The 21,392-nt window shown below is 41.1% G+C and overlaps 1 protein-coding gene across 1 annotated transcript; it reads right to left on the bottom strand.

Annotated features, from left to right (window-relative positions):
* Positions 1 to 239: 239 nt before the first annotated feature.
* slc24a1 (solute carrier family 24 member 1) lies at positions 240 to 20,688 on the bottom strand (the record flags this gene model as incomplete). The annotated part of the gene is made up of 10 exons (XM_080762186.1): positions 240 to 489; positions 1,813 to 1,979; positions 2,762 to 2,851; positions 3,213 to 3,539; positions 3,750 to 3,907; positions 4,995 to 5,069; positions 10,868 to 10,960; positions 18,339 to 18,444; positions 18,713 to 18,766; positions 19,636 to 20,688. 10 exons carry the CDS (start codon positions 20,686 to 20,688, stop codon positions 240 to 242), a joined length of 2,373 nt encoding a protein of 790 aa, XP_080618312.1.
* Between the last annotated feature and the right edge of the window lie 704 nt (positions 20,689 to 21,392).

Genomic DNA, 21,392 nt, shown 5'->3' on the forward strand with positions numbered 1-21,392 from the left:
TGTGTGTGTGTGTGTGTGTGTGTGTGTGTGTGTGTGTGTGTGCGTGCGTGCGTGTGTTTTGCTGCTGGCATACTGCTGCAATGGGCACCAGTGCAGTGCGACTACAGCAGGGTTCTGCCTGGGTCTCTACAGAGTACAGACATCGAGTCCCTGACTTTAAACATCCATGTATTCGCCGTAGGCGCCGTTGCTGTTCAACTGTAGAGTGAACAAAGAGAAAGGTCAGCTCATTCCCACGTTCAGATGGACACGGGGCAGACGATGATCCGGTCCTCCAGCATCACACTGAGCACCAGGAAGACAACGTAGAGCACGAACATGAAGCTGCCCAGCAGCTTGTTCATCTTCCATTTACAGAAGGCGATGGAGATGATGACGAAGAGGAGCATGAGGAAGAGTAGGACGATGGCGCAGAAGAGCCCGTTGCTGCTGACCGGCACCGGGGCCATACCGTTTGTCATAGAGTACAGGAGCCATGGAAACGGCAGGCTAACGTTAAGGACGAGAACAACAGAGGCACAGAGTGAGGGAGGGGGAGAGAGAAAGAGATGCGTTAGGTTTTCAACCCTTTTTGTATCAAGGGCCATTATTTATTCGGCATTTGAGCTACGGACCACCATTTGATGACATTTAGCCTCTCAGACCCAAAATCGTTGAATATTAAGATTTAGTCCACAATTGCATGCTGTATTGATGTTGGTACCATTAGGAGAGATGATAGAAATAATAGAAATAACATTGAGTGGTGGTGAGTAAAAACAGAGAGAAGGGCTGGGGCGGTGGTGGTGATTTGCTCTTCACTGCGGCTCGTGACGTCATGTTGTAGTTCGGTGGTCACCTCACCAACCAAAAATCCAGACTATGAATAACGCTTTAATGTGATGATAGTGCTGTCAAACGAATAATATGAAGCCATCATAGCTGCAGCATCACTTAAAAAACAACTGTGGAATACTCTAGACATGATCTTTTGGGCAGGGTTTATATCAGACCTGATATTACACCATGGTCTTACTGCAACCAACCATACTCAGCGTAAGGACTATCGCGCTTCAAAGGTTAACCCTTCTTTTAATTCAAAGTACGAACAACCGTACCGTAACCCACATTTCCGCAATTTCCATTTCCGCATTTTCCGCAATTTCCATTTCCACCATTTCCGCAATTACCATTTCCGCAATTTCCGCAATTTCCATTTCCGCAATTTCCATTTCCACCATTTCCGCAATTACAATTTCCGCAATTTCCATTTCCGCAATTTCCATTTCCATTTCCAACTATTAATGGCAGCTGGGTTTCATCATTCAAATAAAATAGAATTCTGTCCGTTTAGCTATAAAATTATGTCAGGGAATAGGGATACACAGTATATGTCTTTCATTTGCATTGCATCTCCCCCCCCCCCCCCAAGCTTTTATTTTCGTTCGAGTAATATCCACAAACACTCAGGAAAAGAGCTTCTGTCCGGACAGTGGGGAGCTATCTGCTTTCCTGAGTGTTTGTGGAGATGATTGATTTATCCTCTTGTGCCTTGATCAAGTCCATGCACAACAGGTGCGCACCCACACCCAGCTCTGAGTCCAGTTCTAGTTTGACTCAGGCCAGGTGTGAGTCATCCTCCATCTCACATATCACAATGTGTTATGTACAGTATTTTCTGTTACTGTTGTTGCTCCTGTTGTTGAGAAGCCTATTGAACTCCATGTTACGAACGAAACATGCTCTATGAATAACGTTTACTTTAGCAGTGTTTTTAGATTGTTAGTCGTGTATTTTCTGTGTTTTGTTTTTCAATATACACAATGAACTCACCCTACGGTAATGTCAAATATGTTGCTGCCGACAGAGCTGGACACAGCCATGTCCCCCAGACCTTTACGCGCTACAATCACACTGGTGATGAGGTCAGGGATGGATGTCCCTGCAGCCAGGATGGTCAGGCCCATAATCTCCTCAGAGATACCAATGGTCTCACCCACCTGGAAACATATGACATTGTCTTCAGATGGAGAATACTAGCAGCAAAAAAACTGTTGTAATTTACAACATACAGTATGAAGCTTACTGAATAGGCTATACCTGTTGTTAAACTTGTTACCCTAAAGCTGGATTTGATTTCAGTATGCATTCCATTCCATTCAATTCAATTCAATTCAATTCAATTCAATTCAATTCAATTCAATTCAATTCAATTCAATTCAATTCAATTCAATTCAATTCAATTCAATTCAATTCAATTGAACTTTATTGGCAAGAGAAATCATACGTTTACATTGCCAAAAAAAGTGTCAAAATATTGCACTCACTGCAATCAGTCAAGTAGTCAAGTAGATAACTTTGTTGTTGCTTTGACACAAACATAACAATCTTTTTGGAAGCAATTTCATGCATTCGCTTGAAGCCATATACAAAAAAAGAAGAAGTCTACTTTAGCATACGTGTACAATGAATAGCAAGCAAGTAAGTACTTGAAGTACGTGGAATGCATTTTTAAGCATTGTGCATTTGTTTAAAGATTAGTTTTTGGCTTTTCTGCCTTTATGATAGTATAAAGTGGAGATTGACAGGAAAGAGGGAGAGAGAGGCATGCAGGAAAGGTCGTCATGAATGGGATTCGAACACACAACACGCTGTCAGGCCAAAGCCTACAGTATATGTGGCATCCGCATGGACCACTTGGCCCGGCGGGCGCACAGCATTGTGACAAAATAGTCGAGCCGTGTCTTTCACTAATGAACACTGCAGACCCTCATTAACAAACCTGATGGGCCCACCACACCATGAGGTAGGAGAAGAATCCAATCCACATAATGGAGCCCAGGAAGGTCATCACAAAGTATTTCGTGGATGCCTGTAGGACAAGTAACACGAATGCGTCAACATGCAAAGAGTGAGACATAGAGATGCTGAAAAGAGGAGGCTGAAAAACAGCCAAAAATATCTAACAGGCTGGGTGCTGGGTCAAACAAAGTCACATCAAGAAATAAAATAAGTCTGCAGTGCACACCAATTTCTGCTACCAGATACATCTTTTACTAATGTGTTTTTTTCCCTTCTGCTCCCAGATATATCTTTTACTAATATGTACATTAGTAAAAGATATATCTGGGAGCAGAAATTTGTGTGCGGACTTCTTTTAGACATAGAGACGGTGAGACGCCACTGCTCAGTCACAGGTTTATTATTCTGAATCTGGTGTCTGTGTGACTTACAGGGTTGCGGACATCAGGGATCGTCATCCACAGAGGGAACACTATAGGTAGCAGGAAGAGATAGGAAGCTTGTTTGCGCCATGTGTCTGGCCACGCCAAGGACAGCGGCTCCTCGATCTCATCTTCCTCTTCTTCTGCTACCTCTTCCTCCATAGCCATGGGATCCTCCTTCTTCTCCTCCTCCACCTCCTCCTCCTCCTCCTCCTCCTCCTCTTCCTCCTCCTCCTCCTCATCGCTGTCCTCTGTACTCTCATCGTCGTCATTTTCGGCATCACCATCTTTTGATGGTGATGGTGATACCAACACGGACAATTCAGGCTCATCTTCCTATGAGACATGTGTTTAGAGCAATAGGTACAAAGAGAGCATGGTGGATGATAGATGCAAAACTGTGACAATGTGACAAGTGACAATGAATAGCACATTAATTGCACAATACCTAAAGCTGTGAAATGTCATGTTGGCCCTTACATAAAGAGGTATCAATGATTCACATCTCTGCTTGTTGTGAACCAGCAGGATATTGAAAAACAGTACCTGCTTGTCTTCTTCTTCCTCTTCCTTCTTCTCTGATTCTTCCTTATTTTCTGATTCTTCCTTCTTTTCTGATTCTTCCTTCTCTGATTCTTCCTTATTCTCTGACTCCTCCTTCTCTGATTCTTCCTTATTTTCTGATTCTTCCTTCTTCTCTGTTGCTGGAACAGAGAACTGAACATCTTTCGTCTGTTCAGTTTTAGCTGCACCATCTGTGCAAAATAAATAAATAAATAAATACATTACATTTTAAGACCTGGACGCAACTTGCTCCTCCAAGGGAGCTAGCTCTCTTTGCGTTGTACGATTGGAAAAGGTTTCTCTGATATATAGGCTAGTTAACCTATTTATTGTTTCCCAGCCTGACAGTTCAGGGGGTCATGGGCTAACTAATGTAACATTTGTGTCCAAGAGATTGGTCAAAATGTTCTCCAACCACAATTCCAATTATTGTAGGTCTCATTTATAGAGCACATGATGGAGTATAATGGCTGTATATTTGTATTTGGAGGTGAAAATCACTGCTCTACTAGCCGCAATTTGCAACTCTAGATTTTTTTACAATTGTAAAAAAATCTAGAGTTGCAAATTGCGGCTACTGCTCTACCATCATACCATGTATGTGGACACAATCTTGGACAGTGAAAAGCGCTATTCAGAATAGCCCAGACTGGCAATACTTCTTAACTCCTCAGCATAAATCAGAGAGTGTATTTTCACAGTCAGTGTTAAATGGAGAGATGAACACTGAGGATTTTATACTATTACATCTGGTAGTGTCCAGTATAAGAATTTGAAATAATATCAATACTACAGTATATCAACACTTAAGCCTGCCAAAGTCGTCTATTTTCCCAAGGGCGGTGTTCACTAATCTATGGACATCCTTGGTTTCGGAGGTTTACATCACGTGACACGTCGATCACATGACCAGAAAAACAAACTGCTTTCCACAGCTTGTAGGAGCCGGTGGAAAAACACCACACAACTGCACGCAGCGCTCATTCTACACCAGAATATTCTATGATTTGACTTTCAACGGTAGGTGAAAAGCATACACTATATCAGTGTTCAACTCAATACACTTACTTACTTACTTCTCTTCAGACTGAAGGAGCCTGTTTGTTTGTTTGTTAGTTTTTAATGTGCAGTGCAAACATACGTGCAGTGACAAAAAATACCCCAACAACACAGCAGCTACTGAGGTCATACACATTACAGAGTAACCATCACATGCATCGATTTTACCTTCAGGTTTGGATTCAGTCTTGCTCCCACTGGCCACATTGTTTGGAGTATCTGACTGTTCCTTCGATTTGTTACCTATAAACCAAACAAACGGAATCCAACACATCAAACCTCATCTCAACCAAGTCCCTATCCTATCTACCTCTACCTTATCTTTCTAAGTCACTCTTTTCCTGAGACAAAGACTGATTATATAAATTTAACCAGTGACCAAAATGACCCAACACAATGCACACTATGTTCAAATGAAAATAACTAACAAAAAGAAAGGAAAGGAAAAGAGAAAGCAACAGACAAAATCATAAAAAACAAACATCCCACTTACCGTAAATGTATTTAGTATGTAGAGTGTAATGGGAAAATGAGGCAGTGTAATCTCAAACATCTCAGAGAGGTAACTTAGAAGCCTAGAAACTTAGAATCCTAGAATCTGGCCACTGGGAGCATTCCCCTAACATTAAATAACATACAATATTATGACCAGTTCTGGAGGCCAGCAATATGTTGGACCCAGACCTGTTGAAAGAGAGAGATATGACACTCAACCACGTGATCACGTGGTTCAAGTAGTATTTGTTGCCCGATGGCAAGAGTTACTTCTGCATACTTCTTGTCCTTGTTGTTCTTTACTTCTTTTCGTTTACAACAAAGTCTATTAGCCTAGTAGCCAAAAGTTAGAAATCTAGCATGTGACATGTCAAACTAGGGGGTTTTCATGATGCTGAATCCACTCCAAGCATTCGTTTTGCAAAAAAAACACTAATTGGGCTTAAAACGGCCATACCCAAATGTGCTGACATCATCAATTTGTGATGACGGCATTGGCCGTGTATTTTTTGCAAAACTAATGCTTGGATTGGATTCAGTATCATGAAAACCCCCTAGTTTGACATGTCACATGCTACATAAAGCGTGATGATTTTTAAAATATTTTGCCTTCTATAGGTTGTAATTGGTATGGTCACATATTATGCCAATTATGAAAATTGCTCAACATATGCAAGTTAGCATCCGGCAGTTTCTACATGCTGGGGACCCATACTAAACATTTCTAACATAAAACCTTGGTGTACTCAACATGTCCGGGTTCACAATGGGGCTCTATGGGCTGGCTACTATATGGCAGTGTCATAACTCTCTCTCTCTGAATAGCCCTAAGAGAGCTCAATGCTGATCCTCCATTAAAGGTCTATGGCAATGTCATAACTCTCTCTCTGAATAGCCCTGAGAGAGCTCAACACTGATCCTCCATTAAAGGTTTCATGACATTCATTTTTATTTTAGCTTTTATGACCTGAACTTTGAACATTCAGTGGATTTTTTTGTGGCCTGGGGTTTTCTCTGTGGGTTCTGAAGCCTTTTGAGCTGCAATATGCCAGTCAATCTAAGATAACTAAGAATAAATTGCAAAAGTAATCGTTCAAGGTTTTTTATGATCCTTAGGTTCATCCAATAATAATAGAGTATTATATAAATTGTGGATCATGGTAAACCTTTAAAGCGGCTATAAACAATAATATGTCAAAGTTTTAATGACCTTTTCAATTGTTTTGGTATTGAGACAGCCAGCAATGGGTAGAACGCTCCCAAAAATAATTTAGTCTCTGTGACACATCTAGGGGCCACAACCTGCATTCAAAGATGTTCCTAGAAGCTTTGTCATTGGTCGGAAAAAAAACCTGGTCGCAATGACTAACCAATCAGGAAGCAGACAGGCAAATCGACTAATGACAAAGCTTCTAGGAAAATCTTTGAATGCAGATTGTGGCCCCTAGATGTGTCACAGAGACTAAATTATTTTTTGTTTTGCAAAATTACACCTGTTGGTGGCACTATAACAGGCCAATATGAAAAGGGAAATATATTTCTCAGCCTAGTAGGAAAGTCTGTGAAAGATTCACGTAAATTGCACGCTGCGTTCATGGATTTGAGGCTTTTTGTTAAAAACGGGCCAATCCTGCAAACTTTGAAAGCCAATGTTAGCCAATTGGAATGGAATATGAAATATCGGACAGATCCGCCTTGAGCACATGACTATAGAGATAGTGTGTAACGTTTTGCGGCATATTTGGACATAATCTGGAGGAGTAATAGCAAAAAGTCGGCGCTATAACAGGCCGCTCTGGAGAATTTGGGGCAAAATTTGGCATCGACCGGGTTAACGGTGGCGAAGATTAGCTGTAAACGGACGGACACACACACACACGGACGGACGGATGGACCCACACACACGGACGGAGTGCAAAACATACTCTCTCCCCATGCCTTCGGCCTGGTGGAGACAATTATGCTTTAAGAAGCATGTAATGTGTCAAACTAGGGGGTTTTCATGATTCTGAATCCATTCCAAGCATTAGTTTTGTACGAAAAACACTAAAAACGGCCACAACCTCTTGCCCAAATGCGCCCAAATGTAATGAGGTCAGCACAGCATAATAAAAATGCCTTAGGGGCCCATAGTTTTTTAATGGTACTCCAACTTCAACCCCTGAATTACTTTTGCAATTTATTTTCGGTCACACCCCTTTTTAGCTTAAATTGACTGGCCTACAATGAAAACAGGCAAACAGTGACATCTGCTGGCAAATTCCTATGTCATATATAGGATTTGTGGACTCTTACTGTACCTCACCATCCACAGGAAAATCAGAGCAGGAAAACCCCAGACCACAGAAAATCTACTGAATGTTAAAAGTTTCTTTTGGGTGCAACTGAGCTCAGAAAACATAAAAAACTCCATCACAAAAACACTCCATCACGGCACTCCATCGTTAAGCATCTAATGCCAGGGGTCTATATGCATGCTTTGAGATATAAATCAGTAGGATCTGTATGTATTGATCTGTGTGTAGGTTCATATGTATTGTGACATAATTTTGCCATGGAACACACTTACACCACTATCATTTGGAGCCGATCTTAACCGTAAATACAAGAACCAGTGGTCCTGGGACCACCAGCGGTCCTTGAGGGGGTTCCAGGTGGTCCCCAGCTAAATGGAGAGTTTTTAGTAAATTATATTTAATTAATAGATAATTAACTCTTGAGAGCCTAAAATGAAACAGAATGGCATTCGGTTTCATTTTACGCTCTCAAGAGTTAAATTATTGTTAAACATCTAGAGAATGTATAGAAGAATTGTTGTTTTTGAGGGTACCACATCAATGCTGCATGGAATTGTGGACGAAATCTTATCCAACAATGATAAACTATTCTACGTTTTGGCAAAATCTCATCCAATGGCTCAAACGCTGAAAAAATAATGGGCCTTGGCATGAAAAGGGTTGAAAACCACTGGCCTACATAAATTCTGGAACGCATGTACTCGTCTCCATTTATATCCCTCAAATATGTGAATATAGTGAATACCTATACTCTTTCGAATGGGAGAACCAAATGGCATGGCCACAAATCAATAGTTATGCATTGTTAAATATTCAGAAGCATGGTTTCCATGAATCCATGCAATGGGGCAGCCACACATTTACTCGTCCACTCTCCTTACAGAGAGAAAAACTATGTTGCCAATATTCCAGCAACACTGAGTAATCCTAAAGGGAGAAAGGGTGCACAAGACGTTTTCCAGACGGGCCACTTGGGAAACGGAAGGTTCCCGCGGTTCGATCCCCGGCTCCCCCTGGGTTAGTGTCAAAGTGCAAGACACTGAAGCAGGTCAGTGCCTTGCATTGTTTCCTCCACCAACTGTGTGTGAATGGGTGAATGTAATGCACACTGTAAAGCCTTAAGGCGCTATAATGCACCTTTTACCATTTAGGTGTGGTGCATATACGGTAATCAAGAATTTACGTACATTACTGCTTGTCCTTTGTCTTGAACTATTGTCACAAACCACCTGTCAATCACCTGCATTATCCCCAATGTCTATGAATGGAGGAACACATAATCATATTTCCCAGACAAAATGTTGACAATATAGATAGTATGTTGACAATGCCAAGATGTATCCCACAACTATTATGTATTTTCAATGACTATAGTAAACTATCAGGGTTTAAAATAACCTGTCAGAAATAAACTTTGTTACCGCTGAACCAGGTGATGATTAATGCATCTTGCACCCATCCCTTCTTCTATTCCGGTCTTTAGAAATGTTACATGTGACAAAATAATAGTTGTTTCTTGCAGCCAAATTCTCTCCAAAGTTGAGTTTCAATAATTGAGATGAACATTATACTCAGAGTTAATTAATTTGGTTAAATCCTACCAAATCCAGTACTGGAGTAAACTTCATCAGTTGTAACTTGTAAACTAAATGTATATGGACGGGTAAGCAGCCATGCATAGCCTAAAGCTCTCTACAATGCATAGGAAAAGGTGGCAGTGCTTTGTCTGTTCTAGTACTGGGCCGGGCTGGGCTGGCTGTGGAAGATAGTTTAGTCTGTCCTTAATCCCTTCAAGACCATTTGAATTCTAATATGCCCATTACTCACTATCATTGTAAGTCTGGTCACATTGTTTAGCAAATTCACTGGAAAAACTGTGTGGCTGCCCTTTGCACTATAGTTAATAATCCTACATCCTACTCAGGTCTCTCATTGGAGAGAGAAAGGTGGGGCATTTATGGAGACAAGAGGTTGTGTTCCATCCACGTTAATTTGAATTGAATTGAATTTGTGATTGGATTTCACTGCCCCCGAAGTTGTGGGGCACCAATCAGGGACCAGTTGTCACCAGAAGCATTTTTTTAGTCTGCCCCTTGAAATGCAGGTTCAACATTGAGATTCCAGACTAATGATGCAGTGATATTAGCCTGGCCATGCCAGATTTACCTTCTTTTTATTTTATTTACAGTTAATATCAGCTCTAATGGATCATAATTCTCTCGCACCACACCCACTTCATACAAATCTGCACACTACTAGAGACATACGTGTCGTCTTGGTGTCCAGATTCTACTGGTTTATCTCAAAGCACGTTATAGACCAATGGTTCAAGAGAAAGTGCAAAGGGAACAACCTTGCATTGAACTTCTTGAAAAAGACAAAAGGAGGAAAGGAAATGTAACATCTCTCAAGAATGAACCCTCCTGCAAAACGGTATCATATCCGCATGCACAGACGAACAAGGGCCAAAAGGCAAGGTGAAGCTCAGGTGGAATTCCGTCTAGGACTGGATGTTCCCCTGTGCATGTTCCTCACCGCTTTCTAAATGTCATGTTGTGTAAGGTCCATGTTTACCAATTTACTATAAGAAAGAAGCTCTATATTGATATTATCCAAAAAACGGTTATATGCAGACTCATCAAAGCCACACTTCGAGCTTGGATTGGTTATCACAGTGCCATCACTTGTTGTGACCAGATACCTGATGAGACCGAAACGTTGTATTAAACTCAGCTTAATAAATCTCTTGATCTCCTGTCTCTCACTAAAATATTGAAAAATGGTCCAAAGCCTCACATAACCAGCTGTTTTTGGAGAGAAACAGAATCACTAGTCTCAAACCACATAGTAAAATACCATAGAGAGCAGCACATACTTCTGCTACTAGTTTTCCTGCACGTTCCTTATCGCATACAGTATGGTGTTGCATCTAACAAAGCCCTTCACTGCCTCCAACAGAATCCTAGTTTCAGAAAATGAACCCATAATCAACTCCAGAAATTCATTGAATTTAATTTATGCCACAAAGCAGTGAAGAGTTAAAATGCCATCTAGGAGCTCTAGCAGCTGCAGCCATCAAGGTTACATACGGTAAATGGGTTTGGGATCAGACCATGTAACTGGTAATGTGTTCTGAACATTTTGAAATAGATCTTAGACACAAAGAGAAAATCTATTACTTTGTCACAGAGAAGAAATTATAATCTTTTACGGAAGGGTTCATTAAGTGCGAGATGCCAATCATCATACCTGTGTCGGCTGCCGAAGCAAGGCGTTGGTCATTATTCTTTGCCTCGCCCTTTTTTTTATTACTACTACCTGCTCCCAGAACCAGACGAAGGCCTGTGAGATCCAAAAGAGTTTTGGTTAATAGGTCATAGAAACCAGCATCAAAATTATTAGGAGCATATGCATATATGCTCCTAATCTAATCAATTAGAGATGTCCCGATACTGTATCGGGAAAAGTATCGGATCGGCCCTTATGTGTCATATCGGGTCATATCGGTATCGGTGAAAATGCCAGTCTAACCACAGATCCGACACAGGAGTAAGGGGTTGACACTATGGCAGGTAAATAGAATGTTGGGACATGTGGAATTTGCTTTGGAGTTGCCCAAACTGAAAGTGCGCATTTGAGTGAGGAGTCTGCTATAAACACAACACGAGATATATATATATATATATATAGCTAGATAGCTATAAACACAACATGAAATCACGACACTGGTATCGGTATTCGGTATCGGTTAAAAAATGTATCGGGACATCCCTAAAATCAATGCAATGTTCTTCCCATCTGACTCAATCTTAGCGATGGCAATCCGCCACCTGTATCCACCCAAGAAACAATAAAATCAAACTACTGAGAATCGTGTCCTTGGCCTTAGAGCAGACAAAAATGAAATAGGGTGATTAAACTTATTTACAAAATGACCGGCACCTTTCCAGAGTATAACCTGTATGTGATTTCTGGACCATGGCAAAATCTACTTTTTTCTCATGAACAAATTCAGTGGATTAGGGCTACATTAGCGGGTAGAGCGGCTGGATGGGAACCGCAAGATTCCCAGTTCGATCCCAGTCTCCCCCAGAGTCCTTGAGCAAGACTCTGAACCCCTAATTGCTCCCAATGTGCAGGTTGGTGCCTTGCATGGTTTCCTCCACCATCGGCGTATGAATGTGTGTGTGAATGTAATGCACAATCTATGTAAAGCCCTTTGGATAAAAGCGCTATATAAATGCACCATTTCCATTTCTAACATTTTAGAAGATGCATGCAGGATATTAAGACCCCTGGCATTGACAGAAATGCAGTTGAGATCAGTCATGTGATGAATAATGGACATATTTGGAGCTTAATCACCTCAACAAGGAGGATATGGCAGCCTAGATCCCTAAAATAGCTCTCCCAAAACCAAAAAAATAATAATGTCATTGTGATTGGGATACCAAACGCATTGTGGGACTGCCGCAATGTGTTTCTATAAACAAAATTAATTTGAACCAATATATTGAAACAATATTGTTCATCATTGATTCATTCATTGATGAGAATGATGACACATTTTATTGCTCCCGGCTGTATGACACACACACACACACACACACACACACACACACACACACACTCTCTCTCCAGAGAATGGGAAGTGATAGTGAACGATAGGAAAAGAAGCCTGACCTTCAACCATTCGAACCAATCATCCAAAAGTCACCAGAACAGTCTGGTATCCCAGTCAAAATATGGACAAGTCATCCATCCGTCACCCAATGGTTTGTGGAGTCCCATTTTAAACCTTGAGTACTGCACATTTGCCTGTCTATGGCAGCAACTTGTCAATCACAATGTCAGTATTGTCTATTTTACTCTAAGTTAACTTAAAATTAACACTTCACCACACTTAACTTATCTTTATATAATTGGTCCTCACTAATGTTCATGATAAAATAATCCCCCAGGCCGAAGGCATTGGGAGAGAGTATGTTTTGCATTCCGTCCGTGTGTCCGTCCTTCCATCCGTGTACAGCTAATCTCTGGCACCGTTGGCCCGGCCGATGCCAAACTCTGCACACACACTCCCTGGATGCCAACGACTAACCTCTGCCCTACATTTCATTACTCGTACACATTATATCCATACATCACACAAATCGGTACTAGTATACACTATCTCTATATTCCCAGTTCGATCCCAGTGTGATCAACACGGATCTGTCTCCTTTCCCATAATCGGGATGGAATATTATTCCATCCCGATTGGCTAAGATTGCCTTCCAAATCTTGCAGGATTGGTCTGCTTCGAACAAAATGCCACAAATCATGAACACAGCATGCAATTTCCATGAAATTATACACGCACATTCCCTCTAGGCCGAGGACAAAATTACACTTTTTTTTTTTCAAATCAGCTTCACGGCGGCTATAACAGACCAATTCCCCAGTTTTTACCTATAACTGCACCGATCTGTGTACAACTGTACATGTATGCACATTCCCTAGAGGACAAGTAAAAACCTTTGCCCTGCATTTTTCACATCTGCTTATACCGGTAGTTAGTTCTACCATGAGGCAGATATTTGCAAAACACATTTCTTATCGTTAGGCAGATCTTTTTAACAACATATTTTTTATTATTGTGAGAGCGATGGCGTCCTCACTTTTGTGCTCAATATCTGTGTTTACACAAACCATCAAAGCTGGACAGAAAAAACTAAACGGGAACACAGTGAAATCAAGTCTCAAATACTACAGTTACTAGTTATAACAACCAGCAAATAAATATGACAGGCATAGAATATAACAATATTGTTCCAATGCAGCTGCTAGCCTCAGCAATGATCAGCTCATTACAATTCACAACACGATAACATGAGCTGAAACGACTCTGACCAAGATCTTCAGAGTTGTCAGAATTGCCATTATATTCACTTCAAGTCAAATGTATTTATAGCATATTTCATACGACAAGCATAGACTCGATGTGCTCCAATGTGCTAGTCTCCATTTAATAGACATGCCATATATATCATAATCTGTTTATTTTAGTTTTAATGTGACTATATTGTAAATACATAAGTCATATTTAAGCATTTGTCATTATGGCTTTGCACACATGCATGGCCTGTGATCTCCATGGGCTTGAATCATAGCTGTGTTGAGATAGGTGTATTTGATTGGTTGATTTGGTGCAGTAGGGGATGCTGGCTGTGCTCCAGGTTTATACTGTATATAAGCTCAACCAAAATCTGATTACTGAATTAGAGTAGTCGAGCATTGTCTTGCTGCTTGGTGGCCAGAGAGACAAATAAAAAGGGACCAGGGGCAAGAGAAATATGTTGAGGTGGCAAGTTACCTTATCATAATAAAATGAATAGTAAGCTAGTAACCCCTCTTGGCCCTCTATCATGAAATATTGGGAGGTAAATAAAATAAAAATTAACAAAAGCAATTCAATTGAGTTTTAAGGCTATGTGTCCAGTATTGTGTCATTATTAATATTGTCGTTGGACAGAAACCTTGTTTGCCCAATACCTTTACTTTTCAGGAAAATGAAAAAAATAACCTGTGTTCCAATTGATCCAATGTAGTTATAATTTTGTTACAAGCTCTGGTTAATACCTTTCATTGGTTATATATTTATAAAACTCACAGACATACCACTTTCACAAAAGTGGCAAAATGTGCCGAACAAAGCTCACAACGAACGTGTTGTTACTGTAGCATTATAGCATACAGTAACTAAGTAGGGCATTCATTTACGGCGGGGAGAAAAATAAAAACATTGAAATATGGAGATATATAAGATGCATTTGCTGTCTAACACAGCAGTTATAACTCTTCCTTTACCATTTTTGATGTGTTAACTTGAAATAAAAGCTTTGTAGTGACTGTGACTATAGAGCCAGTACAGTTCATTCTGTCCAACAAGCCTTTCCATATTTCCACTGTACAAATGAATCACGCCATAGACTGAGGTCGGTATTTATCTACTTAGTAGGCCTATCAATCTGGACTTAGTGCTACACATGAAGCATCTACTAATCCATGTTACTGAGAGAAGGTTCAAGGTTAGCTTTATTGTCCCTTGCGGGAAATTGGTTTGCAGCCAGATCATAGTAAAAGATACACAACAACAACATTCAATACAAGACTAAGATCTAAGAACAAGGCACTAGAGACAGAGAATTCATGACATTCAATAGTAGAAAAGTCAGAAAAAGCGCATTAGTGGGCAGTATGTGCAAAGAGGCAAGAATAAAGTGCTATCTGCTGTTCAGCAGTTGAATAGCAGCCTGGACAAAGGATAGTTGGAACCGATTAGTCTTTGTAGTGGGCACCCTCAGCCGACGACCTGAGGGCAACAGTTCAAACTCAGACCGAAGTGAGTGATCCGATACCTCCAGGAGGGAGGAGGCTCTCTTAAGCATCTGCCTCTTGTACAGATCTATGAGTTGGGCTTGGGTTCTCCTAGAAATCTTACTGGCCACTTTGATGAGGCTGTTGAGCCTGTTCTTGTTTGCTAGGGTCAGATTACTGTACCAGGCAACCATGCAAAACAGATTCAATAAAACTTCTATAGAAAAGAGTCATCGTTACAGACAAGACATTAAAATAACGCATTTTCCTCATAAAAAAAAGACGCTGCTGGATTTTTTTGATGTAGAGGCAACATGAGAGTCAAGGAGAGTTTGTTGTCAAGAACGACACCCAAGTATTTATAGCTCTCTACAACTTCAATTTCTGTGCGAGTGTAGGAGCAGGACTGGGAGGAGTCCTTCTAAAGCTGATGATCATGTCTTTTTGTTTTGGTCACATTTAACTGTAAGAATGACTTGTGTCACTTATGTCACACCAGGATATGAAGTCATTGACAACTGGCCCATGCTGTACTGCGTGATTTCTTTCTACGTCCGAGCATAGACATGGTAACGCCCCGCCTGCCTTTGATTGGCCTACCGACACTGCCCGTCTTGCCTGTCCTCTGAGATGCAAGGGGTGGGAAATATAAGTACAAGAGAATGGCAACACACGACAGTAACTTGTATCTTTAATTTTTCTAGAAGAGCTCCCGACCGGATCATACAGACTTTTGAAACAGAGACCAGGCTTTCCTCCGAGCCTGGTGAGGCGAGGTTACATTCTGGATAGTCTGCCGCGAGGTTTTCTTTTTGCAGATAAGTAAGCATGGGATGGGACCGAGGCACGGTTACTACGTGGTGGGAAATAAATAAATATCTTTTTAGTATTAGTTTACTATAATTAGATTAATACACGATAATCAACACTAAAACTTTAATTTAGAACACAGCCAGATCAAATCATAGTTGTTCAATCAATTATTCAATCGAAGCAAACGGCACAAACAATATTAGTTTGCCCCTTCTACAAAAAATTAAGTTACAAGTTACTGTCGTGTGTTGCCATTCTCTTGTACTTTTATTATTTCTCACCACGCCGTAGCCTTGCATCTCGGAGGACAGGCAAGACGGGCAGTGTCGGTAGACCAATCAGAGGCAGGCGGGGCTATGCTCGGACGTAGAAAGAAATCACGCTGCTGTACTTCATTGTCTTCAAGAAGGCTAACAATCACAGAGTCATCAGCACATTTGACAATATACCTGTTAGGGTGATTGCTACAACAGTCGTTGGTATAGAGAATATACAGTAGTGAGACAACAGCCTTGGGGAGAACCAGTGGAGGAGAGCAGCAGAGAAGCCAGGACCTCGTTTACCCTCACGCACTGAGACCTAACAGTTAAGAAGTCTATGATCCAGCCAACAAGGTTAAGATCCAGTTTAAAATAACTGATTCGCTTCTGGGCTAGAAGATGTGGCTGGATCGGGTTAAAGGCAGATGAAAAATGGACAAACAGGGGCAGGGGTACTCAGTTTAACAACACCTCTAAGGGCATGCACCGACCAAAGTGAAAGGAAATGGTAAGGGTGAAAGCCCGTACTGAACCTTGAATGACGGGAGAAATATTAAGAGACATACTCAGAAATAAAATCTTCTCTGAGCAAAAAAACTGAACCTGGCAACTACCGCCCAGTTTCCATCCTTTGTTCGATCTCAAAGGTTATAGAGGGATTCATTCAAGAAGAAATAAACAGCTACCTAGACAACCGTAAACTGCTGTTTGAATTCCAATCTGGCTTCAGCACATCCCACTCCACTGACACATGCCTACTGTATTTGAACGACTACATCAAATGTGAGGTAGACTTGGGCAATTTCTGCGGCATGGTCATACTGGACCTCCAAAAGGCATTCAACATAAATAAATCATTCAATTCTACTGGACAAACTGAAGGCAATCGGTTTTGATAGCACCTCAATAAACTGGATGAAATCAATGCAACCATGTCCTCATCCCTCCCAGTGAACTGTGGAAGAATACTTGGGCTGTTACTGTTTCTTCTTTACATGAACGACATGAATGCTGTCTGTAACTGCAAATTGCTCTTTGCGCGGATGACTCAGCATTTTTGGGCTGTATTCTTGACAATAAACTGACTGGTGAAAGCATGGCAACAAAGGTGATCAAAAAAGTAAAACAAAGAACAAGATTCCTGGGCAGAATGTCCTCTTTTGTTTTGCTTTTGCGGGTGCTCTAATTCAGCCCTCCTTTGACTATGCTTCCACCAGGTCCTCCAGCATGCCAATGTAACTTAAAGGGACACTTTTTGCCAAAAAATATATGTTAATGACATTTAGACTTTATGTGTGTAATATGTGGTTTTAGATATTTTTCTGATGTCATGGACACTGGGCTCACTTATACTTCCTGGACTACATGTTGTCTCAGTAAGACAGGCCCTCCCCCTATCCACAAGGAGGAGCAGTGCACCAAAGCATTATGGGAATTGTAGTCCAGGAAGTAAGTGAGCTAAAATCTAAAATATTTAAAACCACATATTAAACACACATAAAGACCCCCATGAAAGTGTTCTAAATCTTCTAAACATCATTAACATATATATTTTTTGCAAAAAGGGTGAAGTGTCCCTTTAAGACTCCAAAAAGTAATTAATTCAACTACTTCTTGGCCTGGGGCCCATGACCCACCTTTTTCCAACCCATTTTGCTAGTCTAAACTGGCTCCGGGTAAAATACAGAGTTACGGTAAGCAATCAAAAATGGCATTGACATTCAAAATTGTAAATGCAGCCTTGCCCTCAATGCCCTCAGTAGCCACATGCCTGACTAACTACCTAAAAGTGAGCGACACCCACAGCCACAATACTAGACTGAGTGAGAACAACGATCTGGTACCGCCCACTTTCAAAACAAATGGGTAAATTCTCCTTATACAGCACTGCCACCCAAGCATGGAATGCCCTGACCCCCTTCCTCAAATGCATATGTACATCTTACTCTAAATCCACCTTTGAGCAGGCCCAAGGGAGAGGAAATGATCACCCCCCCCCCCTTCCTTTTTCCCCACCCTGTATAGTACCCTGTGTTTTATTTTTCCTGTGATGATATTGAATTGTGCTGTTATTCTTCATGTCATGTTAATGAATTGATTGCATAGGGCCTAAATGGAAACAAGACCACAAGGACTTTTTTTGGTGCTATGCCTTTTGGACTAAGTGTTGGACTGTACTCTGTTGCTGTTTTTACATTTCTGTCTAATAAACAATTCAATCAATCAATGCAAAGCAAGCATCATTTTTGGCCAGAGAATGTATCAGTGGTGACATGGAATGTATTCACCTCCTCCTAATGGTTCCAGGGTGTGGGTCACGAGTTGGAAAATGGAGTTTCTCAATGTGCTGTTGTGTAAGGAGGCTGTACTCTTCCCTCGATGAAGGGATGGTTTCTGGGAGAAAGAGATGGGTTCACAACAGACCGTGATACATACAACATCCTCCAACAGGCGGGTGGTCAAACTAGAAATTTGATGTGCAACAGAAGCCCTGTTTTGTTTGAGTGATGTTGTTTATTACAGTATATGTCAGAAATGTAATATACAGTATCATGACATCATGAGAATAACCAGAGCATACATGTAAGTGATTTTTATAATAATTTCTCAATTGTTAATTAATTTGTTAATTTATTTGCTGTATCAATTATTTGTTATTTACCCGTAAGTGATTCTTGTCCAATGGAGGAGCAGCATTGCCTTCAACGTCCTTCACCTGTGTGCAATACATTTTCCAATGATAACCATTAAGTAGGAAATCTATAGGAATAAGGTTATAAATACATTCATTTCAGTTATGTAACTATGTTTATACATAAATCTCCAAATACCGTGGCGCATTGTGTTACTCAAAAAAAAAAATCACACACTTCTTTACACCTATGACATGATAATAAAGATGATGATTCTTCTGATTCTGGGGCTTACATCTTCCAATGGCTTTGTATATCTGTCAAAAATGCACCGATATTTATTGGGTTAAACGTAAACTTTGGTACGAATAGACCCTCCCCTCATTATACCTAAACAGTATCATATATCATGTGATGCTGACAGTGTTTACAACAGATAATAAAACCCAGCTCCAACCGAGCTACAGCAGTGCTGTAATGTCTCAAAGGTTTAGGGGTTTGTTGTTGGTGATTGGCTTTGGTCCCCCAAGGCCTACAGTGTATCAACCAACTCCAGTGCCGTGATTTTCACATAAAAAACATAGATGGGAGTTTCATATCCAGTGCTGTAACACGTGTAAACTGTACAGAATGGACTGTATGCATTTGGGCAACTTCAGTCTGGGCTTATCTGACATGAAGGGTTTGCTGCCCACTTGGTCATTCATAATGAAGCAATTTAAACAGTTAAAGTTAGGATAATATTAATTGTCTTTAGGGATACGAATGAAATGCATCCGACTTGACTACTATAGATAGCTCAGTCATACCAGTTTTGCTCTATGAAAAGGTATAATACCAGGCCCTTTAGACTGTACTGAATGTACTGATAACGTTAATATGTGGTCCCTAATATGTGGGCCCCATGTAACCTTTGGCCCCATTAATCATTATTATTTTTCACTATACATACCTTTTCCTTTTCCTTTTCCTTTTCATTCTCCTCCTCCAAAGCAATTACAATGCCCTGGTGTTTGTAGATCTGGGTTTTGACGGCCCGCTCAATCTGCACGTTGAATTTCATGCAGATCACATAGAAAGTGTAGCCTCCCAACAGCAACACGCTCTCCCACCACATGATGTAATTGTCCAGGAAGAAAACAATAAGCATAATGAGGTCAAAGATGTAGAAGGACACGTCTCTGAAGAGTGGCCACCAGGTCAAATGGAGCATCTCCTTCGAAAACACAGCACACATTCCAATGACAAACAGAATGTTGAACACTGCAGAGCCCACAATGGTGCCAATTCCTACGTTGCTATGGGCGATGAAGGTGCCTATGAGGGAAGTGAATAGTTCAGGGGCCGAACCTCCAGCGGCCATGAAAGTGGCCCCTGCAACGTCATCGGATATTTCCAGCTTAACTGTTATTACTCCCAGAGCAGGAACAAAGTACTCATCGCACACAATTGCCAGGGAAATAAACATGTAGACCATCCCAAAAATGTGGAGGGACACCCAGCCTCTCCTGCGGTCTTGTACAGAGAAGATGTCCTGGGGATAGTCACCCTGTGCAGATTCTTCAGGTGAGGCAGGCATGGTTGTGCCAGGACTAGGCATTGGTGGTGTGGGTGTCTCCTTTGGAGGTTCAGGAGCCACGTAGATACAGTGGACAATAGTCTGATTTGTTGTTGTTAATAACAAAGGCTCATCTGTGGTGGGGGGTGTTGTCAAATCTAAAGTTTCAGTTGTGTGATGGACCTCAACCATTTCTGGTGTGGTTTGGTCTGTTGGCTCCCACTCCAGAGTCGCAGTGATGGGTTCCTCAAGGGCCAGAGTCTCCAGAGTAAACTCCTCCAGCCCTTCTGTTGAACCCTCTCCAGTGTCCTCTCCAATCTGAGGCAGCAGCCAGGGCTCCGAAAGCCTGGCACTGATGCTCAGCTGGTAGAGGGTACACAGGAAAACCCCAGAGAGAAGGAACACAACCCGGCTCAGCTGTAGTCGCTTTCTCCGTGTACAATGCATTTTCCTCCAAAGCAACAGTGGTATTGGCTATGGGGAATTACACTGCACAAAATGAGCAGTGCAAAAAGGGTGGGTCCAGCTTGGTCCCCAGAACACCATGGGGTGATGGTGGTTTTGGTGGTGGTTTTAGGTTTGCAGACGGATGACTCATGTCATCTTTTAACTTCTACAGAAAGCCCAACCTGAGAAACATGAAAGGGCACATTGAAAGTTAAATGATGCCTAACCAACAGATGGTATACACATTTGTTTTAATTATATTTAGGCAATGAATTTGAGATAAGACACTAGTATCAAGGAAAATGAGTATGCATATTAGAGAGGTTTTCTTTAGACTAATGATACAAAAGAAAATACAGGCTTTTAGCTGTAGGTTAACAGCACAGCTAAAAGCCCAAATCAGAAGGCTAGAGCTCAAATTATTATTTTAAATAAACAAATGAGCTCATTATTACATCAAAGAAAACAAATAAATAGGCCTAGGCCTATATACCAGGGCTGCCACACAGGACTCCTGCATTTCCATTTCCATTTCCCCTGGCCTGGATTTCTCCTGCTTTTGGTATCAAACTCCCAAAATTCACCAGAACACAGGAACTTAACTATGTTAAAAAGTTTATGGAGGAGGACCCCCAGAGTTCCCCCACCCCCTAAAAAAATCCCCTATATTCCTCCTGATTATTACAGTCAACACTGTTGGCAAC

The sequence above is a fragment of the Protomyctophum bolini genome (assembly GCF_963924005.1).
Source record: "Protomyctophum bolini genome assembly, chromosome: 4".
Taxonomy (NCBI): Eukaryota; Metazoa; Chordata; class Actinopteri; order Myctophiformes; family Myctophidae; genus Protomyctophum; species Protomyctophum bolini.